This window comes from Labrus bergylta, chromosome 23 (assembly GCF_963930695.1).
Source record: "Labrus bergylta chromosome 23, fLabBer1.1, whole genome shotgun sequence".
Taxonomy (NCBI): domain Eukaryota; kingdom Metazoa; phylum Chordata; class Actinopteri; order Labriformes; family Labridae; genus Labrus; species Labrus bergylta.
In genome coordinates, this window is record NC_089217.1 from 10058467 (window position 1) to 10074817 (window position 16351).

At 40.2% G+C, this 16351-nt stretch overlaps 3 protein-coding genes across 3 annotated transcripts in view; all 3 read left to right on the forward strand.

Annotated features, from left to right (window-relative positions):
• LOC109988116 (PR domain zinc finger protein 4-like) overlaps positions 1 to 1963 on the forward strand; it is an 8566-nt gene extending 6603 nt beyond the window's left edge. The window contains 2 exon segments of the mRNA XM_065951646.1: positions 633 to 801; positions 964 to 1963. Of these exon segments, the coding sequence (XP_065807718.1) occupies positions 633 to 801; positions 964 to 1333 (539 nt within the window). The 3' untranslated portion in view covers positions 1334 to 1963.
• A 506-nt stretch (positions 1964 to 2469) lies between these two features.
• Positions 2470 to 8955, forward strand: tmem209 (transmembrane protein 209). Its single transcript, XM_020639529.3, has 14 exons — positions 2470 to 2531; positions 2880 to 3039; positions 3167 to 3225; positions 3370 to 3731; positions 3849 to 4053; positions 4171 to 4346; positions 4463 to 4534; positions 4678 to 4774; positions 5307 to 5432; positions 5604 to 5701; positions 6716 to 6830; positions 7014 to 7111; positions 7842 to 7915; positions 8084 to 8955. The coding sequence occupies exons 2-14, from the start codon at positions 2900 to 2902 to the stop codon at positions 8136 to 8138; spliced, it is 1677 nt and encodes a 558-aa protein (XP_020495185.1). The 5' UTR covers positions 2470 to 2531; positions 2880 to 2899; the 3' UTR covers positions 8139 to 8955.
• A 717-nt stretch (positions 8956 to 9672) lies between these two features.
• The window catches only part of ahcyl2b (adenosylhomocysteinase like 2b), a 43295-nt gene continuing 36616 nt past the window's right edge, over positions 9673 to 16351 (forward strand). The window contains exon 1 of the mRNA XM_020639506.3: positions 9673 to 10070. Within this exon, the coding sequence (XP_020495162.1) occupies positions 9735 to 10070 (336 nt within the window). The 5' untranslated portion in view covers positions 9673 to 9734. The remainder of the gene's footprint in view (positions 10071 to 16351) is intronic.

A 16351-nucleotide genomic window follows, 5' to 3' on the forward strand; every position in this document is an offset into this window, starting at 1 on the left:
CTTCCACTAAGCTCAACGTGCACTTCATGGGGCACGTCGGGATGAAACCACACAAGTGTGAATACTGCAGTAAGGCCTTCAGCGATCCCAGCAACCTCAGGATGCACCTCAAGATCCACACAGGTGTGTACATGAAGAATTGAAGTATAAACATTTGTTGTTTTTTTTAAAAGATGTTACGCCCCACCCAAGTAGCATCATTATCTCCCAACAAGCTACATATAGAATTCAATAATATATATATTAGTGAGTTGTCTAACATGTTGCCTCAGAGTAAAAAAATTACGATTTGAAACACCCTTTAAAACCTCTTACAGAAATAAATAGACCTTTTTAGAAATTGAGAAGTTTGATGATGCTCATTAAATCTTTTCTTCAAGGCATTTTTTCTAACCAGCTGCAGGCTGTGGCTTCATATTCAATTCATCATCTTTATTGACAGACTCAGGAGTCCATTAAAAAAAGATCAAAACAAACAAGATAGAAATTGACTGTGTTGAGAGCACGATCAATCTTTTCGTTCAACTCGTGTCAAGATTTAGTAGAAGGGTTGTTCCCAATATGTCACACTTCTGTTGAAAACATTTTTCAGCTTTTGAAATACTGATTTTTTTTTTTTCTTCCCCCAACAGGTCAGAAGAACTACAGATGTACGGTTTGCGAGAAGTCCTTTACTCAGAAAGCTCATGTGGCGTCACATATGCTCATCCACACCAGTGCAGAGAAGCACGAGTGTGACCTCTGTGACCGCGCGTTTATCAGGAAACACGACCTGAAACAACACATGTTCTCTCACACACAGTATGTAACATTATGTTTTCTTTGTAAAACAGTTCCTTGCATTGGCAAACTAATGGATGTGATTTTAAGCATATCTGTTTCTGTGTTGATCTCAACATAATTACCTGATTAAATAAACCTTATCTCATGTTCATTTCATACTATCTCCCCTTTTCACCACAGTGAACGCCGGATACAGTGCCCAAAGTGCCACAAACATTTCCTCAAGACCAACCACTTGAAAAAACACATGAACTCTCACGAGGGCCGCAGAGACTTTGTCTGCGAGAAATGCCACAAAGCATTCCTCACCAAATACCACCTCACCCGTCACCTTAAGATATGTAAAGGTCCAAAGGCAGAGAGAGCGTCTCGTAAAGAGCAGGACGAAGAGGAGGAGGAGGAAGAAGAGGAAGAGGAGGAGGAGGAGGAAGATGAGGAGGATGGAAGGGGAAGAGGAGGAGAGAGACTTGTTGACTCTAACAGCAATGATGAGTGTGGTTTAGATGTTGGAGGATATAACTCTGAAAAGTCCCTGTCACCCCCGCATTGACAACACCGTGCCTCTTGTGATGTCGTGTGTATTTATTTACTTCAATAAAAGATTGACATTTACCTCCAGGTTCTGCCAAATCACAGTGACTTTACTCTGACTTCAAAATGCATTTTAAAAAATCCTGTATATAACATGTTTAGTCTCACATTATAACTTATAATTGCTGCTAAAACAAATTTTGCAAACCTATAAATATCTGACTGTATTTCTATAAAACTTTTTTTTTTCTATTTAACTCAGGAACTTGTAATATTGGTTTCATATTACTTATCTTACATTTGTTATTCTTTTAGCTGACTCACTAACATGGGCTGAATGACTAAGATTCATTTGTAATTGCAATATAATGTCAGTTAAAATTTCTGATGCCATTTACTAAAATTTTAGTCCTGATATGTGATCGCTTATTGCCTCTGCCTATGTGTTTATTTAATTTATTGAAAGCAGAATTACATTCCTTTTCGAGTCAAACTTTCTGTGTGAATGGAAGCCAGCCACTTGAAATCAGCAATGTGGCCACTGATGTGATGCTCCTCATTGTATGAGTGTTGTTTTACGTTAATATGTATTAGCTTTGTCTGATCTGTTGCATAGAACTTTACTAAATAAACATTTACATTTCTTCTAGATTGTCTGATATGATGTACAGTAAGAGCCCATTCCATTGTAGATTTGCTATCATATTTTTCTTGTTATTTATTTTACTGTTTTTTTGTTCATTCAACTAAACAGTGCAAAATCCAATGCTAAAAAAGGAGAAGCAGCGCCCCCAGCTGGCCGTGCAAATTTGCCAGTTGCACGAAAAAATCGAGCCGTGCAAATTTGCCAGTTGCACGAAAAAATCGAGTCATATGAGATTTTTGTCACTTAAAGCACAATGTGATAATTTTTTACTACAAAAAACATCATTGAATCGTTTAGTAATCAACTAATAAAATGCTCTACTTAAAAAAAAAAAAAAAAACGACGATATTAATTAATTTAAGAACTGGTAAGTAGATTATTTTTGTAACATTATTACAATTGTATACAGACTTTTTTTTCTTCTTCTATTTTTCTATATATGTGTAAATTAATTCAGAGACTGTGATTTAAATTGACAGCTTTGCTCTGCTCTCCGACCGGAAAAGAGAGCAACAACTTCCGGTGAAAATACAAACTATGCAGCGCCGCGGTAGTCATTCACTCTAGCGTGGTATGAAACATCTATAATTCCTAGTCGTAGTTTTTTTTTATTTTTATTTATCGTCGTGTCGATGTGTTTTAATATTAATTTTATGAGATTATGTGCACCGTGGCATGAATTTGACTCTGAAACCAATCACATTTTGAACTGTTCAAAACGCATGCTAGTTAACTTTAGCTACCCTGCTATTTGTGCTCAGTCTGTGGTGCTGTACCACTAGCCGTGAGTCAAGCACACTTGTTGTGCCTCCTAACTTAATAGGAAACACATTGCTCGTGTTAGTTATATCTCTCAGGTTGTGTGTTTATCTAGCCTTGAGTGAAGCTCACCGCATTGTCACTTGTGTTCTTGTCTCAGCCTGGACCTGGTCTGAAACAATGATGACCCCGTCGACGGAGGGGAAGCCCAGCATGATAGACCGAGCTCTGAGGATGAGGAGGGAGGAACAGGCTCGGCAGGTGGTCCTTGCCTGGGCTGTGCTCAACGTGTCTTTGGCTGGCATGATTTACACTGAAATGTATGTTGATCCGAGTGCATGTTCTGTTGTAATCATTGGAAATCATATTAATGTTGACCCTTTCATCTGCAAACCTTTCCACGGCTGAGATTGCTGTGATATCTGTTGTCTTTGCATGTTCTGTTAGGTCAGGAAAACTGCTGAGTCGATACTACAACATCACATACTGGCCTATCTGGTACATCGGTGAGGTCCAAGTTTTCACTATCTGAGAATGTTTGACTGATTATAATGTAACCCTGGGGTTTAATTGAACACCCAAGTGTGTGTTATTCATACTAGGAGACCGTTTACGCTAAGTGTGTCCTTCCCATTTGTGCTTTTCTACAGAACTGGTGCTTGCCTCCCTCTTTAGCCTCAATGCTCTGTTCGACTTCTGGAAATATTTCAAGTACACAATGGCTCCCTCCACCATTGCTGTGTCGCCCGAGCAGCATCGTCTCCTAGGTCTGAGAAACACCATAATTCAGGCCTCTCCTCCCCAAAAGCCGGAGAAAAAGGAGACTCCAGCTCCAGCCCAGTCGTCTCCTCTTCAGGGCCAAAGTGTGCTGAGTTTCAGCCCATCGAGACCCGCCACCACCAGCCCCAAATTCTCCCCAAGTTGCGTTCCAGGGTACAGCCCTCCTCTCAGCAACCCGACCACACCGAGCAGTGCAGGGGGACACTTTTCTCCCTCAGTGGCCTTTGGAAAAGTACATTCATCATATTTACTGATATTTGTCTAAAGAAAAAACACCAGGCTTAAGTACTTTGAATGTATGTATTTTGAATGACATCACATTGAGTTCATTGTGCCCTTCTCTTCTCAGGTGTTGAACTACAGTCCCTCCCCAGGCTCTTCTCCTTATCCCAGTAGCATTGGACCAGCAGAAGGCTCCAGCTTGAGGGCTCGATATCGGACGTCCCCCTCAGTTTTTAATTCCCCCGGCAGCAAGGAGGACTACATGGAGGATCTGAAAAGCCTGGAGAGGTTTCTCCGCACAGAGGAGGAAAAGAGCCACCGCAGCCAGATGGGTACATTTCTATTTGATTGTATATTAGGGACAGGCATATGTAGGCCAACATTTCCCTTTTAATAGATTGATGGAATGACCCCCTTTACTTATAATGATACACTTGTGCACTCCTTAGGGAGTCCAGAGGCCGTGTCACCAAATCACAGTCCAACATTTTGGAACTACAACCGCTCAGTGGGAGATTACGCCCAGAGTCTGAGGAAGTTCTTGTACCAGCCTGCCTGCCGTTCCCAGGCGCCATCTGCCCACAAGGATGAGACGGACCTGGGCTCCAAACAGGCTGCAGAGGAGGTCTGTACATTTTTACTTTTAAAACAACATTAAATGATTTGTTGTTGTTCCCTCATAATGTTAGAGTAGAAACTATGACTTGTATGTATTTCACTTCTTCCCTTCCTGGAACGTAGGTGTGGGCCAGAATCACAACCAGCCGCCCTGTAGTGGACCGCATTGACAGCTGGACAGCCAAGCTGAGAAATGTGAGTGTTCGAACATATGAACTACATACTAAAGAAACCTTATTTGTGTTTTGTTTTTTTTGTTTAAAGGAATTCCATGCCCCAAAAACTTCTGACTTAATTTGATTTGAGCAATCAAACAAATCTGTTTGTGTCTTTTGCAGTGGATCAGTGACACCATCTTGGTCTCCCTGGTTAAGGAAATAGATTCTGTCAACAGCCAGCTCAGGAGGATGGGATGCCCTGAGCTCCAGATAGGAGGTAAACCATCAACGGAGAACATTAATCCTGGAAAATAGGATTTGTCCTCACATGGTGGCTGAGTTCTCTGAAAATACCTTTAAGTGCAGGCTTCATACAGACCAGCGACCACTCCATTTACAGTTATGATATTGAAATCATCACTGAAAATATGATTTTTATACTTTGACAGTAATATTGTTTAAATGCCATTGAACTTGTAACATAAAAAAAATGTTCCACAGAATTCGAGGAAGCAGCTGCTACTCAGCTGTAGTAAGAATTGCACTTTTTTAGGAACTAATGGGTTTTATGCGATTTGTAGTCCTCAAAAGAGCTTAAACATTTTAGTTTCTAGAGGAGCACGCATTATGGGAAAGTCTTTTCAGGTTACAGCAGCAAAGTAGATTTAAATCCAGGATTAAAAATTGGCGACAGAAACTTTCATGAAGCTGCATTAGAATTATATAAATGAGAGTAATCGTTACTGTGATTTCAAATCATTCTACTTCTAATTTTGGAGTTTTGTTTTTTTCACTCTTTCCTCCACCAGAGGCCAGCATAAGCAGCTTGAAGCAGGCAGCCATAATGAAAGCCTCATCGATCCCCACCATGAACTCTATTGTTCAGTATCTGGACATCACTCCCAACCAGGAATATCTAGTGGACAGAGTAAAAGGTAGGGTCAACAATATAATATGTGTGTCTGACATTTGTCGACCACTATTGTGATAATGTGTCTTAAAATTTGTGTCTTAAATGTTATAGAAAACAAAACAAAAAAATCCTGACAAACCACAGACGTTTCTTATGCGGTGTGTTTTGAACATTGTTTTGTGTATTCTGTCAGAGTTGGCCCACAGCGGCTGCATGAGCTCCTTTCGCTGGAATGGCGGTGGTGATGTGAAAAACAGGAAGTGGGACACAGACCTCCCCACTGACTGCGCTGTGAGTCTGCACACACACACACACACACACACACACACACACACACACACACACACACACACACACACACACACACACACACACACACACACACACACACACACACACACGTTGTCTGTGTCCATGTTTGGTCTTTAATCTTGTTGTGGCTGCAACAAGCGATTATTGTAATCTACCGATACGTTCTCGATTAATCCTTCAGTCTGCAAAATGTCAGCGAGTTTTTGAACATGTGGATATTACATGTTTATAGTGTCTGTCAAGTCCTGATGGTCTGTTAGCTGTATGTATGCTTAAAAAAAAGTCTATAGTTTTAAAAACAGAACTGTGGCTCTTTTAATGGCAATCAAATGGTCTTGGGAGGAACAATTCAAAACGAATCAGGCCCAATCCAGAAATGGTACACTGAACCAGGTCAGTTTTCAAAACAACCAACACCATTTTCAGTTCTATGATTGTACACCACACCATATCACATTTAACAAAGGAGCTATTTATGGCTGGCAGGCAATACATCATGCTTCTGAAACGCTCTGCATGGGGTTATAAGACGCATCTAGGGTGAAGCAAACTGTGAGACGTGTGCCTTGTGGAATCCCAAAAGATTGGCTCGAACTGTCTCAGGAGCTTCTTGTAGTGCGAGTCTTGTTTTGCTTCTCTGTAGCTATTCGTGTTTTTGGATCCAGCACCCACTTAAGGGATCTTAGTGTCTTTTTTGAGTGTCCTTGTGGAATCCCGGACATGCCCCCCCCCCCGGCAAGACAAGTTCTAGATTGCAATAAGAATAAGGAAATAAATTAAACTGGGCTCCTTAGGTTGAAACTAGTTAGTATGAAAACTTATATATTATTTCATATAATAAAGTCAGTTTACAGGCAACCTAAGTTTATATTTGAACATGGTGTCTTCAGGGTCTGTGCTGCAAACATTTTACAAAAGTTTGGCTGGTTTTCTTTTGTCACAGTTGGACCACGAGCCATATACCTCAGCTTAATACTTTATCTGTCCTTCTAGATCCTCATGCATGTGTTATGTACATACCTGGACTCCAGACTGCCCCCACACCCGAAGTACCCAGATGGAAAGACTTTCACTTCCCAGCACTTCAGCCACACACCAGACAAACCTGGTAAGTGCAGAGAAGACACACACACACACACACACACACACACACACACACACACTGTGGCTTAATTAAGAAGGAATTTTAATGAAAGTCTTCTGATTTCCACTTTCTCTCATTCTTGGAACACATCCGCTCTCTATCCTTCATCCATTCACTCTTCTTCTTTTTTTGTGTTTACTGTTCTAGATGTAACCAAGGAGAGCCTGTTCTGCATCCACCAAAGCAGCACCACCCCCCCTCACTACCAGCTCATCTACCAGGGACATATCTACAGTCTGCCCAAGGTGACACTAACAACAGCCTGTTCTTCAGGCTCTGACAAAGCAGTTTGTGGTCTTATTTTATCAGCTTAAAACGTAATCCCGAAAAATATCTGTCTCAGAGCTGTTTTGTTTTGTACCCTCCAAGTTGTTCTTCATAAAGGTTTCCCCTCGGTAGCTCTGCACATGAAACGTACCAGCAAATCATCTTCAATGGCTGCATAAAGCATTTCACTTGCCAAAGGGTTATAAAACAAGCTTGTTCAACCGAACACACTTTTTTTTTTTTTTAGAAATAATTATATGTCTCAACATACTGTGAGCTAATATTTGTTATCCTGTTAGGTCTCGGGGTTGAGATGCAAAGCTACAAACTAAATATTTTTAGCTAAAGTTAAAACTGACTGAAAGATATTCGTGGACTTTAGTGTCCCTTGATATTTTTTGCTTTTTAAAAAATCCCCACCTGATGATTTGTTTGCTCCCCTTTATTACTATTTCCTTTTAAATAGGAGAATAGAGGTTTTGTCATTTTAGCTTGGTTCTGCCTCTTTCACAATGATAAAGCTTAAAGAGCTTTTTATCTCTGCGTCCTCTTCATATTAGTAAACCCATATATGTGACTAATATGCAAGAGAAAAGCTGGAAATCTCAGGGCAACATAACACCTCTTTCCTGAGTAAGTTCAGGATTTTGTATTCTGTTTTAACACTTGGAGTGCAATAACATGAACCCATCTTGATTTCTATTACAGGGCAGGAACAACCTGTTCCACACAGTCCTCATGTTCCTCTATGTTATTAAGACTAAGGAGTCAGGGATGCTGGGGTGAGTACTTCTGCTACTTTGTGCCATATCATTGTGTAATGAATTATTGATTCATTTTCAGCAAAAGGTCACGCAAGCACCGCACAGATTGCTGTTTGATTAAAAATAATGGGTTTGACCTTGCATGTCTCCTGGATTATAATTAAATTGCTTTCTTACTTTCTTCAGGAGAGTCAATCTCGGCCTTTCAGGGGTGAACATCTTGTGGATATTTGAGGACTGATGCGTCATCTTTTACAAGCAACAGAAATCTGCAGTTGGATTTTTTTTTTTCTCCCACAATGCACTGGTTGAAATATCCTTTCAATTTCAGGACTGCTCTATCAGGGGCAGGTTGAAAAAAGGAGCACTTCACTTTAAAAGACAAAACGTTCATATTTTTCAACATTTTTACAACTTTTGGTGTACAAATTTACAACATTCTTGTCATGGACTTTTTTATCAACACTTCATGTGCACCAATGTGTGTGGTCATGATACAATGCAGAGCTGTATTTTTTAACATTGTCCGGGTGGTCTGGTTTTGTATTCTGAGAATGTACCAGCATGGCAGCCTTGTACATAAAATACCTCGGATTGATCTGATAGACAGTAAAGGGCTAAGACCCATTTAGCATGAATGCACATGCAGAATGTGTGGACTTCTGTTCTTTTAGCTTCAGTAACATTTTTGACTGGTGTGCTTTTTTTGTTTTATTTCTGCTACATTAGGGATGCTCCTGACATGCTTGAAGTTATCTACAGAAAGTACTTAGTCTGCAGTTGCAATGATTTCTTTTATGCTAGATTACATTGCAACCCGAATATATTCAGTGTTACAAATTTTGATAAATGATGGATAAAAAATAAAAGCCTTAAAATCACCAAAGTCTTGTTTTGTGAATAGAATTTGTTGAAGGAAGGAGTCGTGAATGTTGTTAATCTTGATCTCTTGAGTCAGTCATTTGTTACATGTCCAACATTGTATTTTTATTGTTTGTGCGTGTTTTCAAATATGCCATTTACTACTTAAATAAAACTGAAATGTTGATTTCACTGCATCTATGGCCACACTGTAATATTTTCTAGTTCGTATGCATCCACTTGGTGGCAATGTAGCTCATTTTAAGATGTGACTTCTGGTAACATCTCATGACATGCTGCATATTTACCACATGAGCACTGTAATGTGATGCAGTGTCCTGTGCAGCAATGTCAAGATTTCAAGTACTATCAGAACAGTGGTGTTCCAATGCAACATTGGACCGACACAAACTGTGCTGATAACTATGAACCTGGTGTTGTAGAAGCATAATGTATTCTTACAAGTGATATGTTTCATCTAGTTCTTCATTTCACCCGTGTGAAGGATTATATAATATAAATCATGTAGAATTAATGAACTGCTTGTTCTACTTTTTAATTTATTTTTTAAAAAACGTGATAGCTGACAATTCTGGCAGAAATCGTGTTTCTTTTTTTTTTTTTTGTAATTTAGAATCGTCCTCTCATTGGAAACACAATTTCCCACAATTCCTATCTCTGAGGATTTTAATGCTGGGGAATATAGTTTATCTCTTAAAAGGGGTTCATATCCGCTAATCGAAAAATATCTTTCCATGTTATGTTTTCTCACATGCTCACTGATTTGATAGAAAATGCCTATCGTGTGTTTAAATTGTTCTTAAATGTGCATTCTTGTTGAGATTCTTGCAGGCACTACAAAACCCAAGATGCACTTGGGGTTTTCAACGTCGGTCTTCCGTTCACATCCGCTTGACTCGCTATTTGTGTTGGGGAAAAAAAAAAAAAAAAAAAAGGACTTTGTGAAACTGCAGCGATGTCAGTCCAGGTTGTGGCAGCGAAAATGGCAGAGGTCGAACTCAAAGACGTCCCCACCGGTAAAGACTTACCGGCCGATTCCCCTTTGACACCGACCTCGGAGGGCAAGAACATCGCCAGAAACGACCCGCACGAGGCCGGTTCCTCCGCGGCTGCTTCCCCTACGGCGGAGTCCTCCGCGAAAGCCGGGGAAGGCAGCCTGGGCTTGCTCAACCCGAACCCCGCGAAGATGCCGCAGGCGTCGGCGATGAAGAGGTCGGACCCGCAACAGAACGGCGGAGAGGCGTTTGTCAACCGTGACGGTACCGTTGCAGAGGCGCCGCGCATGAAGAAGGTGAGTGGGACAGTATTTGTTCTGCACATATCTCTCGATGTTATTGGACCACCACTAGGCACCTCGCCGCACGGAAAGCTGGCATTGTGTGACGATGCTAACGAGCTAGCCGATTCAGCTGTCACTTTACGCTTTAAATTATCTGCTTTGGTGCTTTTAACATTGTATGAAGTATAATAAGGACTTAAAACTGTTTGAAAAGCGGGTTCACTGCAGCTGACACGGCAAAAATATTAGGTACAAGAACTCAGTAGGTGGATAAAAACCCCCCCAACTCTTTGTACAAGTTTTTGTAAATGCAATAATATGAGTTTTCTGTTCCCTTTTTACGCACATTGCTCACACTTGTTTTGTTGGTTCATGGGTTTTAATCAGTCATTTGCATGCACAACAAAAAAAAAAACTGGAAAGCTTCACACTAAGAGTTAAATATGACGTTTTTTTTTGTCGCTTTGGTTAAAGCTTAACTTGCTTTCTAAGAACATTTACGTCGATAGTTTGCGTTTGTGCCTCGTCAACAAAATGAAAATAGACACGTTTCCTCACTTACAGTCTCAGGACACGTGGTGTTGCTTTGCAGAGTGCTCACACATTATATACCACTGATAACAGTGGAGCTCAGCTATCTAACGTGGTGATCGTGTTTAAAAACTGTTAGATTATGTACAGTGGAATAGAATACATGTTGTTGTCCAGATGTGTCCTCAGGTGGGCTTCAGCTTATTGCATCTTCTGTATAGGTCAAGTTACAGACTTCCTGTATGCATCACCTCAGGTTAGTTTATTGAAGATATTCACATGTCCCATCTTAAAGTACAGGCTAAGCTAAATTTAGATTGACTGTTCCAGTACTACCCAAGGTGCGTGATTTAAGTCAGACATAACAGTAGTTAGTAATCCGTGACCTTAGGGCACTCCTGACACCTAGTTTTCAAAAGCCTGATTTAGCCTTTATAACGCCTACACTTTCATCGAGGGTGTTTCCTGCTCTTGTGGCTTATATCAGAGGTCAGACTGACGTTGCAAGCTTTTTTTTTTTCTTTTCTTGGAGAGCAAGAATCCAGGGAGTGGTAGAACTTGTGTCAAAGGAAACACTGTTTTTTTGAAGAGAAATGCTCTGACAAAACTACCATCTCTGCTCCTCTGATCCGTGCTATTATTAGCAGTTGACAGTGATTCATAGCCCGTGGTCACTGCAGTGCACTTTATCAGTGGTGGTCAGATTCAGAAATTGATTTTTAGATCTGTGTATGGTGAGATCCGCTCTGATTCTTTGACTTCCTGCGGGCACGTGGCTTTGAACTAATGTAATGCTCAAAATGTTGGTTTTGAAATGGGGTTCAAGAAGTGTGTTTGGAAGTTTCTGCTTTTCCTGTGACGTTAAATGCCAAATACTAGTTCAGTGTGTTTTCACAACAAACCTTTTGAGATGGAAAACCAAAAAGGTTGACTCATGTTAGGTGAAACCAAGGGACAGAACCAGTCGGATGGTATACCCTCATCACACACACACCCTCTCCTACATCCCAATCCTGTAAAACAACCCCGAAGTAAACCCCCAACAGCAGCCCTATATGAGGGAGATCCAGATAGTACAGGGTGAAAATGGCTTGTGCACCGAAAGCAGCTCAGGCCAGATGGCGTTTTGTACCTCGCCCTGTCACAGCAAGCAGGCATATGGAAGCTGGACAACATTTGAGGGGTAGCCAAAGACCTGAGGTACTTGACAGTCGTCGCCACATCTGGATAATACAGGAGACGAAATTTGCATACCGGACAATGGTAAAGACATTAAATATCAAAAATGCTATGTTCATGAAATGATTTAAAGTTTATTTGTTGAGTATCTTTTGACATTGACGTATACTCTAGCTGGTGTCTTCACAATGTCCTTTTTTTTTTGGTGTCTGTCTTGAACAAAATGAAGTTGTAAAGTAGCGTCAAATTTGTTAGAAATATCCATTTGCCTTTTTAGAATTACAAACATGAAAATGTAGTAGTTAATGTTTTAATAAACTAAAGCCTGGTTCCATAGTTACATTTTAAACCAATATAGTGGCCACGCTTATATCAGTCAACAGTACAGACCTTTGTTTATGGCGGTTGCATTAGTTTTATCGGTGAGCAGTCCCATTATTAATGAGAGTGATGGGCAGGATGCTTTGTGTAGTACACTTGTGAATGTTAAGAGAAACTGTACAAAATGAATCATTTCAATCAAAGAGGAATCACATTTTAGTTTTCAGGGTTAAAGGTTGTTTATTTTCCAATAATTGTGATGCAGAGATCTGAGTAATGGAATATATACACTACTTAGGTTAAAAAGAAGAAATCCATTAATACTCGTAATCGAAATGCACATTAATATCAATACTCTGTTGTCACTGCATTTGAGTGATCAATCTCTTTGGTGAACATCCACTGGGACAGTAGGTTGCCTCCAAGCCTATTTATAGATCACAAGGCATAGTGGGTCCTATAGCACACTGCATTATAGATATATGACCACAGCCTGGCCCTTGCGCATCTGCTGAATTCTGCCTGCCTTGTGCAGTAAAGGGTAAGTGAAGCAATGAGGCTGACGCAGGGATGCAGGCAGACTGCATTGTTGACTGACTGAGTGACTGGATGACCGACTGGCTTTTAATCCGTTATCGTGTCGTCACATGAGGGGATTAAAGGGGCCAGCTCTCTGTCCTAGGTGGGTCCAGATGTAAGCTTTTTTTTTTTTTTAGCCAGTGATGCGTTTCATTTTTGCATCCAGAATGTCACGCATATCTCCAGCTTCCAGGATGTCCAGGATGATATCTCCAGTTTGAGAAGGAAACTAGCAAAGATTACTAGCTGCTAGCTTTGCTATGGTTTATCTCTATTGTTTAAGGCTGCGGCAAGATGGAGTGCACGATGTGATGAAAAATTACTGTATGCAAAAATGTTTTCAATATTGAAGTTTGACATGAGATAAGTCAACAAACATGTTAGCTATACATTTCAGTTTGATGTATTACACAAGTTAGTTTCTCAATCCATGAAGTAGCATCATGACACAGCATTGTGGATTCTATGGGGCCTGGCCTCACATGAGATGATCTCATAAATCCATATAATACTTTCACTTTAATAACAGCTCTACATTAAAAAGGTGAAATGGGATTTTAACAGATTTATTACTGACCTCTTTCAGAAATGTAAATGAGAACAATCTCTTAATTTCATTTGTCTTAACATGAGCATGTGGATTATTCTTTTCATTTATCTATTATATTAAATAGGAACATGTTGAATTGACACATCCGTATTCATGTATCATTACAGCCCGACCACACCGTCTTTATCAACAACATGATCCCTGGTATTCTCTCCGTCCTCAGTTTCTTCAGTTTGGTCCTCAAGTCTAACATTAGGTCAGAGAGGTCTCGTCTGATTGGCTGTACTGCTGGGGCCTTGTTTTAACAGATGTTTGTACCTTTGGGTTCACTGACCAAACACAAGTGTTTTCCCCTTGTTAACCACCACGATATATACAAATCCTCCTTCACATTAAACATTAACGGAGTAAGTTTCTCTGTTGTGGGATGAATAAAGGTTTATCTTATTCCGCTCATCTCAATGCTGTTTTTGGAAAGCCTTCACAGTGATGTGTGAAGAATCCACAGTAGGATCGCGAGGTCATCCCTCTGTGATCTAATGTTATGTCATCCAGTAATCTGGTGTTCTTGGTAACGCTGTCTTCTAAACAGGCTTAAACTGACCCGTGGCTGCTCTACTTGCATTGAGTACTCTTCGTGGAATACTGGGCTGTGGATCCAGAAAGACATTCAGGATTTAATTCAATGTGTCTGTCGCCACAGTCTATATATGCAATTGTTATTCTCCCTACTCTAATTTAGTGGCCTATTCGGAAACTCTGTGTATTGAATTTAGTATTGCCCAAATGTAACCACAAAGCTTTTTTTTTTTTTTTTTCTCTTAGCAATCTAGCCAAGTTGTCACAGTACAGTTGTTTCAGTATGTCTTAGTAAAAAGGCCCGACAAGAATATACAACTTATGATTCTCTTTGAGCTAAGGATAAAGAGTTAATGAAAGATATCTTAAGCTAAGAGAAGACCCGAGAGAATAGTTTGTTGTTCTTTCACTTTGTTCCCTACACTTTCTTGTGACTACAACAGAAAGTGTTAAGTAGATGCGTCTCTGGGGATTGTTAGCTTTCTCATGTTCATGAAGAATCTTCATCAGACTCTCATACAAGGGAAAACATATCAGTCTCCTTACTGTATTCCCTCTTTCATTTTGTGAGTCAGCTGTGAGACTGAGCTGCTCTGTGTATGTGTGCGAGTGTGCCCAAAATGCTGATCAGATGCATTTGTGGAGGGGACCCTGCCTTCTTTACTTGCTGTCCTTTGTCGTCATAGCTTAATCCTGCTTTTATCTTTTGACAAATATATTTTTAAATATACTTAGGTTTTGTCCATAAGTCGGCTGAATAAAATCAATCCTCTTTCGGTCTGTGCTTGAACTCGTGCAGTCGAAGAGACCCACAGGAAGGCGCAGGCTTTCTGACACTGCAACTTACAAGGTCTGGTTTGTGAGAGGTTGACATGGTTTGTGTGTTTTTGAAAAGGTCAGTTCCCAACACTTAGAAAACTGTCCGCATCTCAAAAAAGACACTGGCGTTTAAGATGTAACATCTGTTAATGTAGCTGGACAGCCAAGGTTGAAAATGTGATTTTCATTTGGGGGTATCCTGCCGTCCCTAACATTCCTTTGCTGTGTGTTGACCGGGAGAATGTGGAGCCATGGTGTGAAACCTGAGAAATGGCCTGAGAAAGTGTAAGGGACCATTGTATCTCCTAACTTCATCTTCCACCTTCAATCATGAATGTCAAGTTTTACAGACAAATGGACCTTCTATTGTATATGTGGCTTGTTTAATTGAGTTTCAGCTTATGGAGGCCTACAGGGTTTTGTCAAACGAACTGGACTTTAGGGGTGAAGCATGCTTAGGCACCGTATGGATTGTCCAGTGTGAGTGTGCCCTAAGAAAGTAAATTGGTATTCTAGAAGTGTATATGAATTTCTATATTGATTAAATAAGACTGCATGGTCAGCCTGAAGCGGACTACCCTTCTTTTTGTTTTACATTAATGTTGTTTCTTGAACGGAGTTGCAGGAGTTTGCCTTAAAGCCCTGCCATCTCTGTATTATATTTAACGCCGTTGTCATGACAAGAGTTTCTTTGGTCGTTGAATTTTCAAGGAGGACATTACAGCAAGTAAGATTGAATTTTGTCAGAGGTCATCGGCAGGGTTTAAGGGGAAGCCTCAATTTATGGGCAGTACTTTTTATGGGCATACCTTTTGACCAGGGGCTCTGCAGAACAAGAAGAAGAAGAAGGAGGATGTAGGTTTGCTTTGATGATCAGGTGGTGGAGCCTTTGGCCTGATCAGAGGGGAATATTTTGAAAGCGAGTCTGCATGTGATGAAGTTTGGGAACGAGTTGTGGAGTGGAGTTTTTACATTTTACTGCACGCTTCAACGTTGGTGGGGAAGGTATTAAGAACTTATCGCATCAGATCAAGAGTTACTTACAGATACCTCTCCTGTTATGAATCATGAACAAATGATAGGTTATATAAAAAATCGGTATGGCTGGTGTTGGCTTTAAAAAAATGTCTGCATTAAATCTAATTACTATTAAACACATAATACCAATTTCCTGGGTTATAGTCGGGGAATGTGGCAGGAGGAATATTCACCCACAGCTCAGGGAGTGAATTTATAGCATTGGCTTTTAACATAGATTTATAAAGTATTAAGAATATCCCTAGCCATATTGGATTCTTCAGGCAGATAATAAAATCAACCATTTAATAATGTGGAAGTGACCTAAGGGAATTTGTGAGTTGGAACCAAAATGGTCATTCTCTTTGATTTCATATGGCTTATGTGATTAACTCTGTTATTGGTTCATCATTTTGTACTTGATCAGAGTGGCTGTTTCTTTTTATATATGGGCTTTGGCATCTAAACTATTATAACCAGTGGATGGGCTGTGTTATGTATGAAAGGAAATTTAGTTTACCTTTTTAGAAGATGGAAAGCTGATGATGTCAGGACTGCTAAGGAGCTCTACCAGGCAGCAGAACAAGGAATGTGTCAAATGAAATCGCCATAGGAATTCAATGGGGCTTTAGTGTGATTTTTGTATGTCTTTGCCAGCCTCTGCCACGTATAGATGAGGGTCTGTTATTGGCCATCTTTGCTCCTAATAATCTGAGCG